The sequence below is a fragment of the Camelus bactrianus genome, chromosome 22 (genome assembly GCF_048773025.1).
Source record: "Camelus bactrianus isolate YW-2024 breed Bactrian camel chromosome 22, ASM4877302v1, whole genome shotgun sequence".
In the NCBI taxonomy this organism is placed as follows: domain Eukaryota; kingdom Metazoa; phylum Chordata; class Mammalia; order Artiodactyla; family Camelidae; genus Camelus; species Camelus bactrianus.
This window is the reverse complement of record NC_133560.1, coordinates 5843841-5867634: the sequence shown is the minus strand read 5'-3', so window position 1 is coordinate 5867634 and position 23794 is coordinate 5843841. Positions and strand designations below refer to the sequence as shown.

The 23794-nt window shown below is 42.9% G+C and overlaps 1 protein-coding gene across 2 annotated transcripts in view; it reads right to left on the bottom strand.

Annotated features, from left to right (window-relative positions):
- The window catches only part of RNF130 (ring finger protein 130), an 87380-nt gene extending 66014 nt beyond the window's left edge, over window positions 1-21366 (bottom strand). The window contains exon 1 of one of the 2 annotated variants that reach the window (XM_074350116.1): window positions 20672-21366. In XM_074350116.1, coding sequence (XP_074206217.1) covers window positions 20672-21137 — 466 coding nt within the window. In that variant the 5' untranslated portion in view covers window positions 21138-21366. The remainder of the gene's footprint in view (window positions 1-20671) is intronic. The other variant, XM_074350115.1, reaches the window with a different exon arrangement.
- Between the last annotated feature and the right edge of the window lie 2428 nt (window positions 21367-23794).

The following is a 23794-nucleotide window of genomic DNA, read 5'->3' as shown; positions in this document are numbered from 1 at the left end:
CCCTATTTTTCTTTCCCTCTCATTTTAACATGGTCGTTTCCTCCATCTTAAAAATACACAAGGAAAAAGATCTCTCAGAAGACCCCCTTTACTCTGCTGTTGTCATAAGTTGCCTGTATTCATTATTCTCATCTCCTCGGTGTCCACCCATTACTCGTCATATTTTTTTTTAATTGAAGTACAGTCAATTACAGTGTGTCTATCTCTGGTGTACAGCACAACATCCCAGTCATGGATATACAAATAATCATTTTCATATTTTTTTCATTAAAGGTTATTACAAGATATTGAACATAGTTCTCTGTGCTATACAAAAGAAACTTTTTAAAAAAATCTATTTTTATATACAGTGGCTAACATTTGTAAATCTCAAACTCCCAAATTTATACCCTCCCACCCCCTTTCCCTGTTAACAATAAGATTGTTTACTAAGTCTGCAAGTCTGTTTCTGTTTTGTAGATGAGTTTACAGTGTCCTTTTTTTTTTTGGATACCACACATGAGTGATATCACATGGTATTTTTCTTTCTCTTTCTGGTTTCTTTCACTTAGAATGACGCTCTCTAGGTCCATCCATGCTGCTGCAAATGGCATTATTTTAGTCTTTTTTATACTCATCCCATTTTAATCTCTGCATTCAGCCTCTCCACTGAAAGAGCTGTAAGAGGCACCAATAACCTCAGTGTTGCTACATCCCAGGACGCTAAAAAATCTTAACCCTCCTCCAAATTGACCTCTCCGCAACCTCTGTCCCAGCTGAACACCCTCCTCTCTTGGCTCCCAGAGCCCTCATCCTCCTGGCTTTCCTCCTCCTCCTCCTCAACGGCCCTCCTTCCTAGTCTTCCTGACTGACTCCTCTCCCTCCACCAGATTCTTCACCGCTGATGCTCCTGAGCCCTCAAACCATCTGGACGCAGGCCTGAGACTCTCCAGAGCTAGAATTCTCTCTACGTGGAGGGCAGACTTTTTTACTTACTGGAACAACGATGCTTACTAACTTCTCATACCAATCAGCCCTTTTCTGAGAAACTATTCTTCAAACTTTACTTATATAAATCCACAGTTTCCAAAACATACAACTAAATCAGAATGCTAAGACTCAAGAGAGAAATACGGAAAGTTCCACACAGGGAGGAGAGTCACTCCCTCCCGTTCTGCGCAGAGACAGGTCTTGGCCTTGGTGAGCTCACAGATATTCTGGAATGTCTTTCCTGGTTCACGTGGAAGGAGGCATGGGAGGCACAGGCAAGGGTAAGGCAGTCACTCTCCAATGTATGTGTTTTCTGCCTGCTCTGCCCCATTTCCAGGCAAGGCCATGGGATCAACTTGGGGTTCGAGGTAGATTCTACTAGCTGCCCCCCAAAAAACCCCACCCCCAAACCAAAGACCTTATTTAATTCGGGCATCACTTCTACACAGTCATATGCCTCAAGTGACACCTACTTGAGCCTAGGAGGGTGAAGGCAGACAGACCAAAATGAGCCACACAAAAGTAACATATGAAGGAGAAGCCACAGGATGTGAATCAGGAAACCTGTGACTCCAGCTGCTGCTGGCAGCCATTTTATGATAAACGGGGGCTCAATCTCTGGGTAAAGTTGAAACTCTGATGGAAGGGACAAGATCGTTGGTAACACGCCAACTGTTGAATCCTTGAAGCCTGGAGGTGGCCCTGCCTTGGCGCTTCCAGTTCTGAGATGGGATTAACGTCCTCCTTACTTGCAATCAGTCTAAGCAGGGATTTGTTACTTGGAGCACCCATGCTCTCGTGAGAGTCAAGCGGCAATGCTCGAACTGGGGCTTTCTCCCAGCTGAGGGGCACTCAGCCCACCAGGATCCACAACTGGCAACTCAAGCCCAGCAGGACGGTCGGACCTAAGGGGAAAGCTTCCTGGGAAAGTCCCCTGACACAGGGAGGCAGCTGCGACGCCAGTGCTTTGCCTCCCTCCCACACCTGAGCAGAGTGGTAGTTTTCCAGGAGAGGACAGCTTCACTTGAAGACTAACATCCAGAGCAAGGGTTCGTGACAAGGATCCACGGCTAGAATCCAGGACGCCAGGGAAATCGTCTTTACTTTCACTAAACACTAACTGAAATCTAGCATTTTCTTCATCTATCAATGGAGACAAAAAGACATCTATAATTTGTAATTAATAGCAATTGCATTGATTTTTGCATGTATCACAAAATACTAGTAATTAAAGTTATTTAATCCAGCCCTAGAGCTTGTTACTTTATATGTTAAAAAAAAAAAGCCCACATTTTACTATGTTACGAATATTTTGAATACACTGATACTTGTGTTTCAGGATACCTGGTTTCCTTTAATCCCATTTACTTTTGTACTCATCACTATTCTGAGAAGCAGCCAACAGGTTTCTTTTTCACTAGACTGCAGAAGGGAGTCTCACCTGCCTGGTTTAGTTTGTTTAACGTACACATTCAGATCAGTTGTCACTACTTTAGTTTGTTCTTACTATTCTCAAGCTCCTTTATACTTCTCCTCTTCTCTGCTTCTGAACGCATGTATGGATCAAACTGTCTTTATTTCCCTCTCTTCTTCCATCAATATACTCAAGTTCTATTTTTTTGAAGGTACCTTTTAAATACTAACATGCATACCTGATAAAAAGTTGACATTTAATCACTATCTTTGTCCTCTTCCTGACGAACACAAGGCTCTTAAAACAGCTATCAAAACAAAGTACTAGAAACTTGGGGTCTTGAACAACAGAAATTAATTCTCTCATAGTTCTGAAGGCTAGAAGTCTGAAACCAAGGTGCTGGCAGGATCATGTTCCCTATGCAGGTCCCAGTGGAGAATCCTTCCTTCCCTCTTCCAGCTTCTGGCAGTTTCAGGTGACCTTGGCTTGTGGCTGCATCACTCCTGCCTCTGCCTTCACATGGCCTCCTCTGTGTCTGCCTCTTCACTTCCATCACTTATAAAGACACTTATCATTGGATTTAGGACCCACCCACATAATCAAGGATGATCTCATCTCAAGATCTCTAATTTAATTACACCTGCAAGGTGTAACTACAGGTTCCAGGCATTAGGACATGGACCTGTCTTCTGGCAGGCCACCATTCACCCCTCTTCAGAATGCAGCTCTGACCATCTCCTTCCCTCTGATGTGTAATTGCCCGCTACGCAGTTGCACCTTACATCTAATTATCCCCTCCCTAATACTCAATGTTTCACATAGCCAGTGCTTGTTAAACTTTGCCTACAGATGCTTCTCAGTCCTTATTTCAGTCAAGGTTCTCCAGAGAAACAGACCAGTAAGATAAGTGTGTGTATAAAGAGATTTATTAAGGAACGGGCTCATGTGATTATGGAGGCTGACGGGTCCTAGGATCGGAAGTCAGCACACTGGAGGGCCGATGGTGGAGTTCCAGCCCAAAGGTTGGCAGGAGTGAGACTCAGGATGAGATGATGTTTCAGTTGAGGCTGAAGGCAGGAAAACATCAATGTCCAGTTTGAAGGCAGTCAGGTTGGAGGAGAATCGGCCCTTTTGTTCTATTCAGGCCTTCAACTGATTGGTTGAGGCCCACCCACAATGGGGGTGGGAGTGGGAAATCAGCTTTATTCGGTCTACCAATTTATATGTCAATCTCGCCTAAAAGCACCCTCACAGAAACACCCAGAATGATGTCTAACCAAATACCTGGGACCTCTGCTGCCCAGCCAAGGTGACACATAAAATTAACCATCACAGCACACTTCACATTCCACTTTTCCCCTCTGTGTTTCCTCCTTCTTACTTATTCTACATCCTTTAGAAGTTCTTTCATTTAAGATTTCAGGGTAAACTTACTTTTTAGGTTACGCTTGTCTTTACATATCTGAAAACTTCTTTAACTTGCTCTCATTCTTGAATGATAGCTTAATGAGGTTAAAAAAAATCCAGATGGTTATTTTTCTGACAGCACGCTGAAGATATTGTTCCATTATCTTCTGCTTCTTATGTTGAGAAGCAGCTCAATGAAACATTTTAATTGTGTAGGCTCAAATGTTACTGTGTATACTTTTTACTTCTGACTTAAAAAAAGTAAAATAAGTGTTTTTTAAAATTTTCTATTAATTGGAAATTTTTACTTCTTCAGGTATATTCTAAAGAAAGAAACTTTTACAATAAATTACCTTTTAATATAGAATTTTAAGGAAGAAGGGAACAATAAAATATATTCTGTATACCTAAAATGCTGGATATATCAATCAACATTGCAAGAAGAGTCACACAAAGCTGAATTGTCAGCAAGTTTAACTGTCAATAGCTCTCCATTATCATTTGTCTTCTATACTCAGTTACTGTAGATCTCAAATGGATTTTGATTATTTTTTACATCCTTAGAATTTATATATATTTATCTGTTGGATGTTCTCCAAGACATAATAAAAAGCATCTTAAGAGTAATTTTAAATGATGGCTAATACAAATCACTTAACTTGAAAAGTCATGTTCAGAAATAATTTCTATTACAATGGATGTAACAAATACTCCATTCAAGAGAGATGCTAAAAATCAAAGTAACTTAAAAAATCACTGCTAGGTCCTCATACAGTCATGGTATCAGAGCATGACATTTGCAGGTGCTAATTATTTAACCCACTTCCCTCCCCGTTCCATAGAAGCATCACGGCACCGAGCACACCTCTTTTTGAGGCTCTCTTTTCCGCTGGCTCCCACCCATCAGGCTTTCCTCCCACGGCTCTGATCACTCTCGTTTTCCCACTGCTGGCCTCTCTGCTCGAGGCGCTCACTGAGGCTCTGCCCCAGGCCTTCTTTTCTCAGTGGGCAATCTCACCCACTCACGTGGCTTCAACCATCACCTATATGTAGATGACGTCTAAATCTAAACCTCTCTTGAGCTTCAGTATTGAATTTTCAACTGCTAGGTACTTCTCCATGAATACTGAGTATCTCGGAGTCATTATCCTCCCCCCACCCGCCCAAAAGGTGATCTGTGTGGAATTCCTTACTGCTAGCGTCATCATCTACCTAAATCCGTTAGGCTGAAATTCCTGAAAACAGGGAAGTGATAGAAAGAGACTCAGCTCAGTCAGTAGTGTTCATTTTCTTGGCTGTCACCAAGAGCCCACCCAAACAGAGCAAAGCCACTGACTGTGACTCCACTCTGTTGGTGTATAGAAAAATGTCTGAGCCCCATCGAAGGCCCAGGGGAGCACCTGAAGGCATTATTTCCCTTCTAGCTTTACTGAGGTATGATTAACAAACAAAACCTGTACACATCTAAGGTGTACAGCACAGTCATCTGTTACACCTACACACTGTGAAGTGAACACACACTGAAGCCAATTAACACATCCAGCACTCCATACAGTTACCTTTCCGTGTGTGTGTGGACACACAAGCACTTACGATCTACTATTATACCCAATTTCAAGTGTACGATACAGCATTATTAATGAGTCACCATGCTATACACGAGACCTCCAAAACTTCTTCATTTTATAACTGAGGGTTTGCAACTTCAGAAAGCATTATTAATTCTTGGGCAGAAAAGTAAAAGGCGTGGGAGCACTTCTAATTTGTTTATCACTTCCTGTTTCTGGTACTACTACTTTTAGTACTAATGACTCTGACAAAAAGACAGTGTTGACAAAGATCGGGTTACCTGGAAAGTAATTTCAGATGTAAGAACGATGGATTCAACAATATATTAAAAGGAACGTGCACTGTGATCAGGGATGCAGAGATGGTCCATCATCCACAAATCAATGCGATGCACCACATCAACAAAAAGAAGGATCAAAATCACATGATCATTTCCACAGATGCAGAAAAAGCATATGATAAAACCCAGTATCTACTTATGATAAAAACCCTCCACAAAGTAAAGTGGGTAGAGAGGTAATGTATTTCAACATAATGACAAGCCCACAGCTAACATAATAAACAGTGAAAAACTAAAAGCTTCTCCTTTAAGATCAGGAACAAGACAAGGATGCCCACTCTTGCTACTTTTATTCAACATAGTACTGAAAGTAATAGTCGTAGCAATTAGTCAAGAAAAAGGAAAAAAACAGGCATCCAAATCTGAAAGGAGGAAGTAAAACTGTCTCTATTTGTAGATAACATGATATTATATATAGAAAACCCCAAAGACTCCACCAAAAAGCTGTTAGAATAAACAAGTTCAGTAAAGTTGCAGGATAAAAATTCAACATACAAAAAAAATCTGCTGCATTTCTATATACTAATAACAAACTATCAGAGAGAGAAATTAAGGAAACAATCCCATTTACAATTGCAACAAAAAGAATGAAACACCTAGGAATAAACTTAACCAAGGAGATGAAACACCTATACAATTAAAACTATTAAGACACTGATGAAAGAAACTGAAAAAGACACAAATAAATGGAAAGGTATTCTGTGTTCATGGATTGGAAGAGTTAATATTGTTAAAATGTCCACACTACCCAAAGCAATCTACAGATTCAATGCAATCCTATAAAAATTCCAACCACATTTTTCACAGAATCAATAACATTAAAATTTGTATGGAACCACAAAAGATCCCAAATAGCCAAAGTAATCTTGAAAAAGAAGAACAAGGCTAGAGGCATCCATGCTTCTGATTTCAAACTACATTACAAAGTATGTAATCAGAACATTAGGATACCGGCATAAAAACACACACACAGATTGATGGAACAGAACAGAGACCCCAGAGATAATCCACACGTACATGGTCAGTTAATTTACTAAAAAGGAGCCAAGAATATACAATGGGGGAAGGAAACAGCCTCTTCAATAAATGGTGGGGGAAAACTGGACAACCCCATGCAAAAGAACAAAACCGGACCACTCTCATACACCATGCACAAAAACCAACTCAAAATGGATGAAAGACTTGAATGCCAGACCTGAAACCACAGAACTCCTAGAAGAAAGCATAGGCAGGAAGCTCCATTACATTCGTCTTGGATATGATTTTTTTGATTTGACATCAAAAACAAAGGCAACAAAAACCAAAACACACAAGTGAGACTACATCAAACTAAAAAGCTTCTATTCAGCAAATGATACCGTCAACAAAATAAAAAAGCAACCAATGGAACGAGAGAAAATATTTGCAATTCATACATCTGCTAAGGAGTTCATATGCAACATATATAAAGAACTCATACAACTCAATAGCAAAAGCATTTTTTTTCATCTTAGGGTCCTTGTTTTATGCATAATTCTATTTCATAGTTCCCCACTAGCCCTTACATTTCCCAGGTGGTAGTTAAGTGTTGTTAATGAGATGCAAGTTAAAAGAGATGACTCATTTTCATGGGGAAAAAAAAAATTGGGCTAGGAATAGTGGAGCTCACACTAACAGAAGTATTTGTCCAAAGGCTGACTGACCACTGATCAAAGGACTTCAAGCAAAACTGAAGGAGAGAGGAGAACATGAAAAAAAAGCCATGAAATCAGTCCCTATGGAGGACAACTAGAAAAAAAATAACACAGTGAGAGTCTATTCACATGAGAAAACAAATGAGAACCAGAAGTTTAAAGTTTTCATAATCCGAGACGTCCATAAACCAATAAAAAATAAGAAAAACCTTTAAAGTTTACCCTAAGTATATAAAATAATCAATGAGATGTGTTGAAGTGGGTCTCAAGATTGGCCTGTAATAATGGAAAAGTATACTTTACCTAAGAAACTACTATTTGGAGGGGAAAGTGTTAAAGCAGTTATTTTACATCAAGATAAGGTATGTTCTTCAAGAAAATCCAAGTGAAAAGAAGAACTCAAGAACATATCTGAGAGAAGGAAATGAGACTTTGATGGGGCAACACATGAAGGTCAACTGGCCAAACAGAGTGAATAGGAAAGTTCTTAACAGATCACAAAACTGGCAGACAAGATAAGAGTCCTGACAGGGGTTCCAAAACTGCAAAAATCTCACTCAGCTAAAAGCCAAATGTCTAGCAAGTTCCTGATCTGCTTTACTGTTCATCTTCCATAGGATAACTGCTAGGGATAACCAGAGGACACTAACACAGTCTAGCTACCCAGAACCTAACACAGACCCAGATTGTGAAGTGACCTGGGAAGAAAGCAACCTAACATTTTAGAGTTTGCAAAACCCGGGGCAAAAGAAAGCTGGGTAATTACAAATAATCTTGATGAGAAAGAAAAGAAGAAACCAACAAGAATGCACAAGATAAATTCAACTTTAAGGAAGACTTATACAAAGTAAAGGCAAATGCAGGGTGACAGTATAGACTTACAGAAATTTCCCCCTCCACAATTTTTTTTCCCAAAATCTTTTAAAAAGCTCAGAAAGAGCTGAAGGTTGCCAATAATGACAAGAACAAGAAAAGGGGCTTCTCTTATCCCCTGTCCAAAAGATTTTTTTTTTTTAAGTTTTTTCAGAGCAAGAATAGGAAAGAAACAGGTCCACTACTCGGGGTTAACAAGACAACGGAGGAAAACATTTCTCAAAACCTTTTTGCTTTTGTTCTCCCTATAAAGGAGAATAACCCGAGAACTCAAGACAATCAGAGCAAGGCTAAAAGGACACTGAAAATGGGTGCAGAGATTATAAGAAAACAAATATATCCTTAGGATAGGTCTCCCTGTTACGTACTCTCAGTTCATCTCAGCAAAACTGCTGTTTACATTTAGTGTATTCATGTTGGGTTCTTCAAATACTCTATCATCCCATTAAAATAATTTGTAATTACCCAGCTTTCTTTGCCCTGGGATTTGCAAATTTTAAAATGCCATAGTTGCTTTCTTCCAAATTTCCAGTGACTTTGGTTTACATCACCAAATGCAAAGAATACTTTCCAGCCCTCAGCGTCCCATCCTCCTCAGCACTGGTAGAGGCAGGGAACCGCTTAACTTCTCAGGTAATATACACTTCTCTGTCTCCTCCCTTTCCCTCAGTCTTCTTGGCTATCCAGCTGTCCCAGCACCCTCTGTTGAAAGGCAATTCTTTTCCCCACTGAACTGTATTGGTACCTTTGTTGAAAACCAACTGACCATAAATATTAGGGTTTATTTCTGGATCTCAGTTCTGTTCCACTGATCCGTATGTCTATCTTAGCTAGTACCACACTGTCTCGTAGTAAGTTTTGAAATCAAGAAATATGAGCCCTCTAATTCTGTTCTTTTTCAGGACTGTTTTGAATATTCTGGGTCTATATACATTTTCAGATCAGCCTGTCAATTTCTGCAAAAAGCCAGCTGGTATTTTCTTGGGGTTACACTGAGTCTGTAAGTCAGTTTGGGGGAGCATGCTACAACATGGATGAACCTTGAGGACGTTACGCTAAATGAAGTAAGTCAGTTGTAAAAAGACAAGTACTGTATGATTCCACTTACATGAGGTTTCTAGAGTACTCAGATTCACAGAGACAGACAGCAGGGTGGCTGCCAGGGGCTGGAGGGCGAAGGAAACGCAGAGTTGTGTAAGGGGTTTCGGTTTGCAGCGTGAGAAGTGTTCTGGAGGCTGTACAACCATGGGAATCCACTCAGCACCACTGCACCATACACTTAAAAGTGGTTAAGATGGTAAACTGTGTGTTAAATATATTTTACTATAATTAAAAATTAAACAAACAAGCCAACCAACCCTGCGACAGTTTTCTGTTCCTCTTGAGGTGAAGTCCAAAGTCCCATCACAGCCTGGGAAGTACTGACCCACCTTTCACCTCTCCCCCTTATTCTCTGAGCTCCTTTCAGTTCCTCACGCACACCAAGGGTCTTCTGTGCCTGTGGTCTTCACGTATGTTCCTGTGGCCTGGAATGGCCTTCCTTTCTGCGCCCCTCTTAACCTAGTATCTGCTCAGGTTTCAGTCTCAGGTTAAACTTCATCCCTCAGGAGAAGCCTTCCCCGACCGCCCTGGACCGGGCTAATGCTCTCACGCACTCAGCGTCCTGATACTCTCCCCAATAATAATAATTAAATATTTGCTGCTGTCATTATCAGCTTAAGGTCTGTTTTCACCACGCGACAACACATAGGTGCTGACTCACCCTGCTTCCCGCACCACGCAGCATGCATTCCTGTCCTGCCTGCCATACAGCAGGTGTTTAATAATCATTTGCTGAATGGGCATCTGAAGCAGTTGCCCCTCATGAGTTTAGGATTTCTGATGCAGATGAATTAGTCTGGTGACAACATGCAAATGAGAAACTGCATCACTGATAATGATCTTTGAGGAATCACAGAACAGAGATTAGAAAACTAACCTGTGTAAACAGCACACCAATATTTATAAAATGATAGAGATGGACTGTGCAAATTATGGACTAGCTAGGGTACTATTAATCCTTAGCAAAATTTCAGGAATGATTATTAAAGGAACAATTTGTAGACACTCAGAAGAAAACGCTGTAATCGTGGGATGCTTGCACGGGCTCACTGTGTATGGGAGGAGGAAGAATGCCCTCCGCCCAGGATGTCCCCATCCTAATCCCTGGGACCTGTGAATATATTAGGTTACATGACAAGAGGGAATTAAGGTCGGTAATCAGTTGACTTTAAAATAAAGACAATAACTCGGACTATGCGACTGGGCCCAATATAATCACAGGGTCTTCTAATTGTGGAAGGGAGAGGTAGAAGGTCAGAGTCACAGAAAGCTCTGAAGATGCCTCACTGCTCATTCTGAAGACAGAGTAAAGGGCTGTGAGCCGAGGAATGTAGGTGGCTCCTAGAAACTAGAAAAAGCAAGGCAACGGATTCTCCCTTACACCCTCCAGAAGGAACGCAGTCTTGCCAACACCTTGATTCTAGCCGGGTGAGACCCATTTAGGACTTCCCACTTCCAGGACTGTAAGATAATTTGTGTTGCTTTAAGCCTCTTAGTGTGAGGTAACTGACTACAGTGTCAACAGAAGACTAACACAATATGGCCAAGCCATAAAGATTTGCTTCTTCTCCTTCCTTGCCAAGGTTCTCAACCTACCAAATCAGGAACAAAGTAAACACAATATATTTGCTTTTTTCCACCAAAGAAATGATTATATCTTTTATGATAAGACAAAGAATTATGTGCTAAATGCAGTCAATTAAGTAAATCAGAAAACTGAAATGCCCACCCCCCTCCCCAAAAAGTGCTGGTTAATGGAAGAATGTCAACCATCTTAGGTTTTTTAAAAAATTAATTAATTAATTACTTTAATTAATAAGACTATTTTTTCAGAGAAGTTTCAGGTTCACAGGCAGAACTGAGCAGAAAATATAGAGAGTTCCCACACAGCCCTCCCCACCCGCACATTTATATTATACTCCCCTACCCTCAACATCCCTCATCAGTGTGGCGTATTTGGTACAATCGATGAACCAACATGGGCACATTATTATCATTAGTTTACATTAGGGCTCACTCTTGATGTTGTACATTCTATGGGTTTTGACAAATGCACAATGACATGTAGCCGCCACTACAGTGTCCTACAGAGTAATTTCATTTGCTCTAAAAATCCCTTGTGCTCCATCTACTCACCCCTCCTTCCCTCCCTCTCCCCAAACCCCTGGCAACCGCGCTCTTTTTACTGTTTCTGTAGCTGTGAAGAAGCAATCACTTTCAACGATCTGTTTTACAGTTCTTCCAGTGGTCACCTTCCACCAGTTCCGAAAAGGCTTAAAGCCATCATTTCCTGGCTTTTCAACTTTAGCCATTCCCTGTGAATTTATGTCACAAATTAGGATTCTGCTCACTGACACATCTCCATCCTTCCTCTCTCCTGATTTACTTTCCACTGTGGTTAAACTTTTCTAGTTTCTGCAATTAGACTATCTCTTGACTCTTCACCTGTGAGATGAGACAAAGATACCAGCCCTCACCTGTCCCTAACATCTCTTTTCTCTCTTCCATTTCTCCAGCTTTGTCATCTATTTTTAATTATATAATCTTAAGGTTGATAATATTTCCTTTCTGTTCTGCAACTATACAGGTTTCCCTGCTACACAAAAGTAGAGTGTTCCTGTGAAACCTCCTGTAAACCAAAACGGTGAAAAGGAAAGAAGCCATTACCTTAGGCCACATCCTCCTGAAGGATGCACAAAATAAATCGAGATAGCACACAGATGCTCACAGACAAGGTTCACAGCCACGGCAGTTCGATGCTGAGCTGTGAGTGTCGTTCCCGGGGAAGGAGCTTGGTGGGGCCGCACTCACGGGTCTGGGTGCCGCTGCCTCTATGCCAGCTCGTCTGGCTACAAGACAAACACTGAACGCTATTTTTGCTTCCTGCCTTTCTTCATAAAAGCGAAAATCCTCTTCAGACTTCCTCCGGCTAGCAAAAATAGGTAGTAATGTAGGTGTTTTATAAAAGCAAAGTGGCAAAAGGGAACTTTGGAAAAGCCGGGGCTGCCCGTGATTAAGTTTTCACGCTTTAACTATGGATTGATTTCAAACGGTGAAAATCAGCAAAACCAATACAAGCAACAGTATCATCATCATAAAAATATTATAGAAAAGCCGAGTCAGGACTCCATTTCCCACTCTAGCGTCCACTAGCTGCTCAAAACCACACCACGTTTCCACTCGTTTCACATTTGGACCAAGTATTCTTGGTCTCAGAGTCCTCTGTTCGTACTGGGGGAAAACATGCCTTTTCAATATATTCCTAGTATCTTCCAGTTTTCTACTTATCCTAACCACTGCTTGGCATTCATTCCATTCTTCTTGACACTAGGAAATAAACTTAAAAAAAAAAAAATCAACCTGCAGAGACTTACTTTACCCTTCAGAGTATAAGGGTAGAGAACATACCCTTTAGAGAGTATGACTTTTCCCCTATGAAGAAAGTTTCATATTAAAAATGAACAATTCAAAAAAAAAAAAAGAGAGAGAGAAAAGAAAACGAGAAACGTCACCCACGATCCAATCAACATAACACAATCGTTTTTACTCCTGCATACTACCTGGAGTCCCTACCCACTGTAAGCGTATTTAACACAGTCACAGTTCGATCACTATGTATTTACTTCCGTAGGACAGAATCACAACGACCCCTTTTAACGGCTGTGTAACATCCCACTGGGTGGATAGATCAGAATTCATTAAACCCACACGGGAAGCAGTACAAAGAAGTGGTTGAAATCTGACTCTGCAGCCACAGACCTACATCAAGCCCCAGAGGGACTGAATCCCCACGGGCTCACTGCTTGTGGGTCACCTCACTTTCTTCAATTCATCCTACACTAGTTACCCAGTGCCACCCTCCTATGTTTCAGGTTCCACACTAAGCACTGAATATACAAGAGTGGACACAGAGAAGCATCTTTGCCTGCAGAAACAAACAGAATCAGATACATAACTTCCAATCACGTGTGGTGCTATAAAGAAAAGAAGCACCAAGTGAGAGACTGGAGTGCCTTAAACCTCACCCACAGAACAAGGATAGAGTACCACCTGGAGCTGCTACGAGGGTTACATGATAATCCACGCCCCGTACTTGGCATCACTCTTGGTACACAGTATGTACCCAATTACGTGTTAACTACATCACTGCCGGGGATGAACAAAGAGCTCCACAGCAGGAAACTTCCTTTCAGTGTCCTTTTCTCCTCTTTCCTCTGTCGATACAAATCCTACACTCCTTCAGGTTTGAGTTTATTGCTAGAAGTTTGATGTGGGTCTTCTTCAGATCCATTTCTCTCCTTAACGTGTTTATGTTCTTTACTTCCTTGAACAAACTGAGTATACTTATAATATGTTTTAACATCCTTACCTGCAATTCCATCATTTGCCCCACCTCCAGGCCTGCTTCTACCGATGTCTTCTGTCTGGTTATGGGTCATATTTTTTTGTTTCTTAGCTTGCCTGGTAATTTTTGATTGAATGTTAGTCTTGGGTTTCATGTTCTGGGAGCTAGATTTTGTTGTATTCCTTCAAAGACTGTTGGGGTTTTTTTCAGGACCAGTTACTTGGCATCAATCCAATCCTTTTCAGGTTTGCTGCTAAGCTTTGGGAGATGGGTCCAGAACAGGTTTTCCTCCAGGGCTAACTTGGCCTCGCTTCACGTCCTGTGCATTAGGTCTTCCTACTCTGATTAGTGAGAATATGAACCATTCTCAGCTTTGTGTGAACTCCAAGAATTCTTCCACCTGCTAATTTCTGACAGTTCTTCGCCAAATGTGCAGATCAGTACTCGAACCAAAGGCCTGAGGGGACCCCTTACAGCTCTCTGTGCAGTTCCCTCCTCTCCGATGTTACCTCCTCACACATTCAAGCCCATTCAGCTGCGCTGGCCTCCCTGAGCTCTGAACTCTGTCTCATCAGCTTCAGGGAGACCAGCAGACTCTTTCTGGATTTCCCCCTCCCTGTGCTGCCGCAGCAGCTCTCCAGGTGGTAAGCCGAGGCAGTCACAGAGCTCCTGTTTGCTCCCTTTCTCTCAGGGAACACTGTCCTGTGCTGTTTTTTGGCCGATTTCTAAAGTTGCCATTTCATAACTGTCAGGTTTTCCAGGCACTTGAGGTAAGAAGGTAAAGCTGCTGTCTGTTACTCCATTATGGCTGGAAATAAAACTAATCAAGTTTGACTTCAACTTCCACATTTTCAATGAACCTCTCTAGACTCCAAGTCCAAGTAACTTTTCATTTCTCTGTCTCTGTACCACTTGCGATTGAGCATAACAACAGAGGCCCTATAGTACATTCTGTCCACCGACACCCCACCATCCCCTATCCTACCATACAGCTTCCAACGACGCCTGCCATCAGTTTCACTACCAGACTAAGCACCACAGGATTAAATCACATATTACAGCGGCCTGCTAGTGCCAGGCAGTCCTAGGTGTTTAGCTGAAACAAAGAAGACATTGTCCCTAATTTCCAGGAGCTCAGAGTTTGGGACAACTTGGGAGTTAAATTCTCACCCATAAATCCATAATGTAGTTTTCATGGGAAAAACTAAGGTAATAAATGAAACTTTAGAGCAGGGGTTGTCAAAAGTTTTCTTAAAGGAGCTTAGGCTTAGAAGGCTTCTGTAATAATCGCTCAACTCTGCCGGCGTAGCTTGAAAGTAGCCACAGACATGGGAATGAATGGGCATGGCTGTGTTGCAATGAACTCTGTTTACAGTAACGGGTGGCTGGCCCCCTGGCTGGAGCCTGCAGACAGCCTGAACTATCTTCTACAACGGTGTGTCTTATTTGTGCCATCCAGACAAGGCTGAGCTCTTCAACAAGACCAAGTTCTCTCAGGTAGGAATTACATACCAACTCTTTCACACGCACCACAGAAAGTGCATAACACAAGCACAAAGTAGGTGCTTATTAAGGACTTTTTAACTTATTTCATTTGACATTTGAAGGGTCCCCTTTATTTTATTCAAAATTGCCTCCAACAGTAAAGAAAGCCATACTTAGTCCGATTTATGGGAAATAATGACTGTCTAGTGCGTAAAATTACTCTAAGGATGGTAAAACAAACGTTGATGATCTTGAAAAAGAGTTTCATTTTGTAAATAAGTCAAGACTGCTATACTTAAAAGAACTAGCTCTGAGGACTACCCACGCATCCCCCTGATGTGGATGTGGCCCAAAACACTACTGGACTTCTTTGAGCATTATCCACAAAGGAAGTTCACAAGCACTTAAAAAAAGAATACTGCCTCAAAAAAAAAAAATTTCAATTGTCAAAATTCAAATCTATTTAGAAAAGACAAAGATTTGATACATTGCACATTTAAAAAATTATTTTTTAAATTGAGCTATAGTCAGTTTACATTGCATATTTTTAAATTGTTCAATCAAAAAGATAATCTCACAAAACAAATTTTAAGTGTTTAAATTTATGTTTTCATTGTTGCACAATATGTGTGTATATATCCTATGTACACACACACATACCCATGTGACTGATGTGAAAAGAACAATCTTCTTAATGGGTAATTCTGATTTGCATTTGTCTGATAATTAGCAATACCGAGCATCTTTACATGTGCCTGTTGGCCAACTGTATGTCTTCGTGGAAAAAATGTCTATTTAGGTCTTCTGCCCAGTTTTTGATTGAGTGTTCCTTTTTTGTTATTGAGCTGCACGAGCTGTTTCTGTATTCTGGAAGTTAAACCCTTGTCAGTCTCATTAATAGTTACATTCTAGAGGTTTGTTTAAAATGATGTGTCTTAGGACTTTACAGTCACACCTTGTTCAGATGCAGGGATCTTAGAAGCCATCTAATGTTCCTTCAAAGGAAGGATTTCTCTTTTATAATATTCAAGACAATGCACTGCAATTTGCTCATCTCTTAAAACTCATATTCAGAATTAAACGTGAACGAAAGGTGCACGTGTGCGCGTGACTTCTGTGAAGTGGGACAAGTGCTGTCAAGGATCCAGACGCTCAAACGCACGCAAGATTAGACTGAGCCGGTCAGGCTCTGTCCTGTGACATGCAGCTCTAAGCCTTATCCCTCCTCAACCCCCTTCATGGCAGCTGATTTTTTTTACCCAAATTCAATACTACATATTCATTCCTATTAACTATTTAGGTTGTTGCTGCCCACCATTCCTCACATTGAGATCCTAAGGATCCTGTAGTCCAATATTTCAGTTAAATATGCCGTGCCTTTATCAAAATCACTGGCACAGCAAAGACCCTCACAATGTGAAGAATAGCAGGAGGAAAAACTGAAGGCAGCGAGTATAGCCAACACTTCGCCATAAAGAGAAACAGAGAAATAGGATGACAGCAGGATGAGGATTTGGTGGGGAGATCAAACATTTAAAAAAATACATTCAAGTATTTATATGCTAATGGACGTCTAAAAGCAAAGGAAAATACAGTATGCAAAAACGTTTTCTAAATTGTTAAATTCTAAACGGTCAAAATTTAATACAAACATAATTTATTGTATATATCTCCTTTACCTTCTTGCTTGGTTATCTAATTTATGTCAAAATTTGGTTTTTAGAGCCTCCAACTCCTTCTGAATTCTTTTTCCTTTCAGACTCTCTGCTTCCAGGATCACATCTACTTTTTCTCTGAATATTCTGAAACCTCTAATTATATCCAGTAGCCCCGTCTTCACCACCATGATATCTAACATTACATGGCCCCTTTCATCCAAGGTCTTGTTTCCACATCAATTGCCTTCACTCTTTATCAGAATTAAAAAAACCAAGTTCAGGTTTAATTGGATTCATTTGATAGAATCACTTCTTTAAACATAAAAACCTAAGACTTAAAAAAAATGTTATTGCATCTCTACAGTCAGCAAGATGGTCAAAAAAAGTTTATTATTTGGTTAAGTTGTTCTCCAAGGCTGTAAATATCCAATCCTGAAAATTTCTACGCAAAGCAAAAAAATGGCTGTTACCAAATTCTTCCCACCAGCACATCTGCATACAAAATGACATCATCAACACGCGGCCTTCTCCTCTCCCAACCCCCACCCTAGGCTCAAACAAAAAGTCAGTGTGCACACACATAGAGCACATTTACAAAGTCTGCTCCACAGTAAATACTAACCAGCTTACTTTTGTTTCCAGATCTAAGCTCATGCTTTGAGTAAGCTAGTAATAAGAAAGCAACCCTGATCTGTGCATAAATACATGTTCCTTCAAAAGCCCATTCTAAAAATGAATTCTTTGTCAGTAAAAATATGAAATTTGTTACCACCAAACAAACAAATCTCCATTTACACATGCATTCTATTTAATGACAAAGAATATATTTTCAAAATATAACACCTGTTCATGAAATATTTTATAAAGTTTAACACTTTCTAAAACATACTTTTAAAATACCACAGCATCTAAGGAAAATATTGCCAATTTATCCTTTAAAGGTATAGGACAAATAAATCTTGCTCAGTGATTCATACATGCCTAATTGATAGTAACAACGCAAAATAACAAGAAAGGTTTTCACTCTCACAAACCAAGTCATGGATTTAAAATGAGTCATCATGTTAAGCTCTCAGAAAACTGTAATTTTGTCTTTACATTCATTTCTACCAAACACTTGTCCTCAAAATGAATTTTCATTAATTTCCCACCTACTGACCATAGCTGTTTTTTTGCCAAGAATTCTGTCTCATAACTTTTTTTTGGTTAATTTGAACATCACTTTGTTTAGTTTCAACACACAGGAAATCTTCAATAAACATGTTAAGAATTCCCTTCTATTTAAAATTATAAGAGCACAAAAGTCATGAGGAATGCATTATTCTTTCTAAAAATACAAACACTTAAGACTGACTAAATCAAGAATATATAGGGTGAAATACCTAAATATTCCAGTTTTAAGCCACTTTCTTTTTTTATTGAGGTATAATTGACATAGCCATTTTCTTAAACATGAAAGATTTTAGCAGATTTCTACCACCATTCTTGTTTTTAAAATACTTTCCTAAGTTCCTGCTACAAAAGCAAAAAAAAAATGTCTTGGATTTCATGTTAATTCATAGGCTGAGAAACAATTTACAGGTAAAACTGACTCAAAAAAAACCCCCCACTAGAATGTGAGCTTCAGGAAGAGGAGAGATTTTTATCTGTTTTGTTCACTGCTGGAGCCCCTCCCTCTTCCTCAGTACCTTGGATGGTGGCTGGTACGCAGGTTTTCAATTAGTATTTGCTGGACTAAAAGAACCTATGTGTGCAGACCCCTTAGCACAAAGCCAGACTCAAACCACCTGTAGGATCTCATCACCAACACCATGAGAAAATCTGGGGCAATCTCATGTTTGTGCCGATACAAAATGAGTTCCGAGAGAACAGAGGAGAGGAAGACAAGACAGGCGCTCGGGGAACGGACCACAGACTCAGTCCCCACACACCGCCCCAGTGTGTCCACACTTGATGCCATGTCTAAAACGCCACCAACTTAGAGATTCACGCAGGTTAACAAGTCTCCTCTTTTAAGAATGCAGGAACCATTTAAGCCTCTCAGCAACCTTATGGGGTAAACATTTCATCCCTCCATTCTGCAGATGAATCTAAGAGGCTGAATTACTTTCCTAGTGTCAGTTTATGACCAGAACCTTTAATCAATCCTTTAATGCTACCTCACCACTGACAGGGGAATAGAACTAACCTTCACCCACACGTCATAGTTCCCAACACCCTTCTGTCCAAACACCTAAAACAAGCTCTCTGACAGTTGGGGCTTTTGTCTGAAGTGACAGGCAAAGCAACAAGTAGTTGCACAACATGGACCACTTGGGAGGGAAATACCTAAAGTGAGGGTGGTGGCCTTGGGGTGCCTAGGGGAAACCAAGCCCCAAAGACAAACCACAGATTTCAAAATACTGCACAGGGCCAGCTCTTGCTCCAGAACAGCTTGCCTCTCTCTCTTCCTCTTCCTCCTCTTTCATGTGACCCTCACAGATCTCCGCACCAGAAAATAGACTACCATTGTCAGTGCCTTAGTTTGGCAACATTATGTGTCCCAACCACAGTGACTGGCACAGAACAGGCAAATATTTACTGAATGAACCAGAGGCCAAAGTTATTTCTGTGGGGAAGTTGAGACCCAAACTGCCGTTTTTAACGAAGTAGAGGTGAGAAATGTACTCTAAGCACCTGATTACTGGTATAAAAATGAACTTTTAAAAGGCAGGTGTAAACTGGGGACAGGCTGCCGTGAAAGCCTTATCTGATTCTTCTTCCTCAGCTAGAATGCCCTAAAGAAGAAAACAGCTGAGCACTTGAGCATTCCAATGCAGATCTCAGAAGGGGCATGATGTTTCAATATTTTAGAGCATAAAAACAAACACCGTTGCCTTATTTAGGTTGCCTAGTTTAGGTCATCTCAATACGAATAGTAGTTTAAAAAAAAATCCCCTCTCAGCATTCTTAGGGTGAGTGGGGGTGAAGAAGTCGGTAGATATTTCCCAAAAAGTTCGCAGTGGGCTAACAAACAAAATCATCCTCCAGGGTGGGAAAAGTTTCCTTTAAAATATGACCAGAAATCCATACAAATACATGTCTAACATTAAATAGTTAAACAGAGTCTGCCTTTATAGGAAGACATGTGGATAAATCAAACGGCTTCAAAAACAACTCTTCAAAATTTAACCAATTTTCCCTTCGGTAGACTCCGCTGACCTGAAGACTTGGCTACAGGTTCCAATTGGTATTTGATTCTTCACAGCGTGAGATTTTCAGGCGTCAAATTACGGTAAAGCGACTAGGGCAGAACAGGAGCCAAAAGCAGCAGGGAAGATGCCCGTTTTCCTCTCCCATCCCCGTCCACTAGCCACTGAGGGAAAACGGCGCGTTTCCACGTTAGAAAACGGCCTCCCCATCCGAGAGTCAACGCCGCGTTAGGTCTGGGATTTCGGCAACTATCCTGCGGGTTCCGAACGCAGGTTAAGACCTCATCCGTCGTGGGCCGGTTCTGCGCTCCCCGCCACCTCCTTTGTCTGAGCCGCCCCTGCACACTCGCAGCTCGGCGCCTTCCCGTAAACAAGCTGCCGAGACCGAAAGGAGCGTTCCGAGACTTTCCGAAAAGACAGGCAGGACCCAGGAGCGCGTCGGGGGCCTCGTTCCGGGAGCGGGCCGGTAGGGGAGCTCCTGGCGGGGCGCTGGACCCCAGCTGGGGCCGCGGCCAAGCGGCGCGGAGCGGGCCGACCAGCGGGAGACCGCCGCCCCCGCACCCCAGGCTGCGGCTCCCGGGCCCGGGGACCTCCGCCCCGCCGCCGCCGCCGCGGCCTCGCCCTCCCCGCCCCGCCGGGCACTCACCTCCGTGGATAGGCAGCGGCGCCAGCACCTGACCGCGGACCTCGGCCTTGGGCGAGTCGAGCCCGTAGCGCCCGCGGTCGATGCGGAACGTGAGCGGGGAGCCCCGGCCGGGCTCCTGCACCGTCACGTTGATGAGCGCCGTGTAGTATTCCTGGCTCGCGTTGTCAGCCCGCGCCGGCCACAGGCTGCAGGTCAGCAGCGCGAGCGCGGCGAGCCGGGCCGGGCCCGCCCGCGCCGGGCCCGCCCGCGCCAAACCGCGCATCGTCCCTCCGGCAGCCGCCGCCGCCGCTCGCGGACCGGGCTCCCGGGCCGGCGCCGAGAGGCGGGGCGGGCGCGGCCGGCGCTGCGGCGGGAGCGCGCGCGCGCGGCCGGCGCGGGGCCGGGCTCGAGCACGGCCGTTCTCGGCGCCGAGGCCGCGGCGCTCGGCGCTCTCACGTCGGTGGCTCGGCCGCGGGGACGCGCCCATGGGCCCCTCAGCGAGAACGGCGGGTCAGGCCTCGCGCGCTCGTCTCCTCCAGGTCCTTCCACGGCTGTGGGGGCGGGCCCTCTCCATACCCCGGGGCCGGTCCCACCGAGCTGGGCACACTTCGCGGGGCCGCGACGCGGGTGGGAGATGCGCCCACAAGAAGGTCTTGGGCGCAAAAAGTCCCGCTGGCCGGGCTGCCGCCTCAGGCGCGCGCTCGCCGCCGCCCCGCCCCCTGCCACCGAGTGGCTGCGCGCAGGCCTGGGCGCAGCCCCGCCCACGTGCGCATGCGTGCGAGGCCGTGCCCGCTCCCGCCCGCCTGCACGAGGGCTCTCCCGGTCACTCTCCAGCGCCGCGTCCGGCCATGTTTGTACGTCAGGCGTGATGCGCAAGGGGCCGGAGCCTGGAGGCTTTCCAAGGGCCTGTGGAGAAGTTTTAGACGAGAATGCAAAAGAAAAAAGGCTAAAACTTGGAAATCAGTTTTAAAATTAAATATCTGTGTGAGTTCACATTTCAGCTGATCAAGTCCAAGTCATGTAATTGATATCACGGAGTCGGGGGGACGGGGTAGAATTCTGTGCGTATAAAAATATCAGGGGCTCCCTAGACCCGAATCTTTAAGGGCCTCTGAGTAATTAGGGAAGATCTCTGTAGACTAGATGGAACCTACAGAGGCCCTGGACGAGGTGGAGATAGTGGCGAGACTCCGCGTCGCCCCACCACACACACACACACAGCGTGGCAGGCTGTGCGCCCTTCTAAAGCACAAATGAAAGGGAAGGATGATTGCAGCTTTGGGTGCGGCTGAATTCAGAAGCTTCCGTGATACTGGGCGGTATACTGATTGTTGCCACGAGGTGGGGAGAAGGACGGCATCTGCTGACCAGCGAGGCCTGGATCTCCTGCTTCCCAAAGTGGAAAGGGGGTGGAGTCAGCCTTGCCCAACCAAATGTACCGAGGATCCCAGAGAGAGGCTGTCTCCCAAAGGAAAGCCGAGGCGCTGTTTCCAGGGAAGGGGTATGGATGCAGTGCGGCCAACACATCCGATGTCCACTGCCGCCTTCTTAGCGACAGTCTTCACGATTTCTCCCTCCAGCTCCTTCCCTTCCATCCCCACTACCCTAGTCTGCCAGTCCATGTCGTGGCTCACTGAGACTGGATTTTATTTACTTGGATCCAGGAAGCAACCAGGCCACCTCCCTAGGCCCTGTACTTAACGCGGGCTCTGCTCTGGCCCTCTCACAGCTGGACCCCTCCCATAGGGCAGGGAGTCCTTGAAACCAAGGTACTCATGCTCAGGCACTTGAGGCCCTGGAATTCCCGTTCCAAACAGCCCTGGGCTACTTAGGTCCCACAGGGCTCTTCCCTGGTGGGGGTCTCCTTATTCTGCTCCTCTCACTTAACACGCCCTGGCCTGACCCTCCTAGAGAAGCTCATGCTCCCTGCTCCCCTGTCCTTACAAGGGTCTGTCAAAGTGTGGGGTGCCCATGCCCCCTGGCATGAGAAACGATTATATGTGTAGTTTACTTTACAGGAAACATACCACAGTAAAGGTGTTTAAAAGAAGATTGGGGGAGGGTATAGCTCAAATGCTTAGCATGCATGAGTTCTGGGGTTCAATCCCCAGTACCTCCTCAAAAATATGTAAACAAACAAATAAATAAGTAAACCTAATTACCTACCCCCCAAAATAAAATAAAGTGAAACTAAATCGTAAAAAAGATAACATATATCTCCATCACTCCAAAAGTGCCTCATCTCTTGTTAATCCAAACTTCTCTGCACCCCCATTCTCAGACATTCATCCTCTTTTTGTCATTCTCTATAGATTAGTTTGCATTTTCTAGAATTTAATATAAATGAAATCATTATTCCTTTGATAACTATGTAAGTATAAAAAGCAAAAGCTCAAATCTGTTCTTAGAAACAATGATCAGTACACATATGTAAACTAAAAAAGTTGCAGTGTACAGTCTGCATGTACTTACATGCACTGTAATGTGTGTGTGCGGTTGGACTGTGATAATTCTACCTAAGAGAACTGAAAAGGGAAAAAAAATGGAATCATACAGTAGGTTTTTTTTTTTTGCTTAATTTTAAAATTCTGCACAATGATCTTGAGAACCAATCCATATTGTTGTGTCAATAGCACATTTCCTTTTACTGCATTTCATTGTAGGGGCGTACCACAACTTGTTTATCCATTCATCTGTTGATAGATGTTTGAGTGGTTTCCTATTACAGCTATTACATATAAAGCTGTTGTAAATACTTTAAAAAAAAAAAAGACTGTACAAGAGACATTTCCAAATACTGGCCGCACATTTTTACATTCACATCAGATTTGCTGTCTCCTCCTTTTGAAGGGCCAGTGACATGCCATGCTCCTTTCACATGATGGCCTTTACAGAAGACAGGGGGAAGGACAGCCCCCAGGTTCCCAGAGTGCAGCCTTTGGGTTATTTGGGCCAGTACATGCAACATTCTTTGCACTATTTTAGGAAGTGCAAAGAATGTTTTTATTTTAATAATTAAATGTTCATTTTAACATTACTCTTCGTTAGATAGCAAGTGCTATCACTTTCAATGTTAGTAATGTCACCTGTCTTTAAAAACTGAGGCATTGGAGAGAGAAATATTTAATAAATAGTAGTCATGTG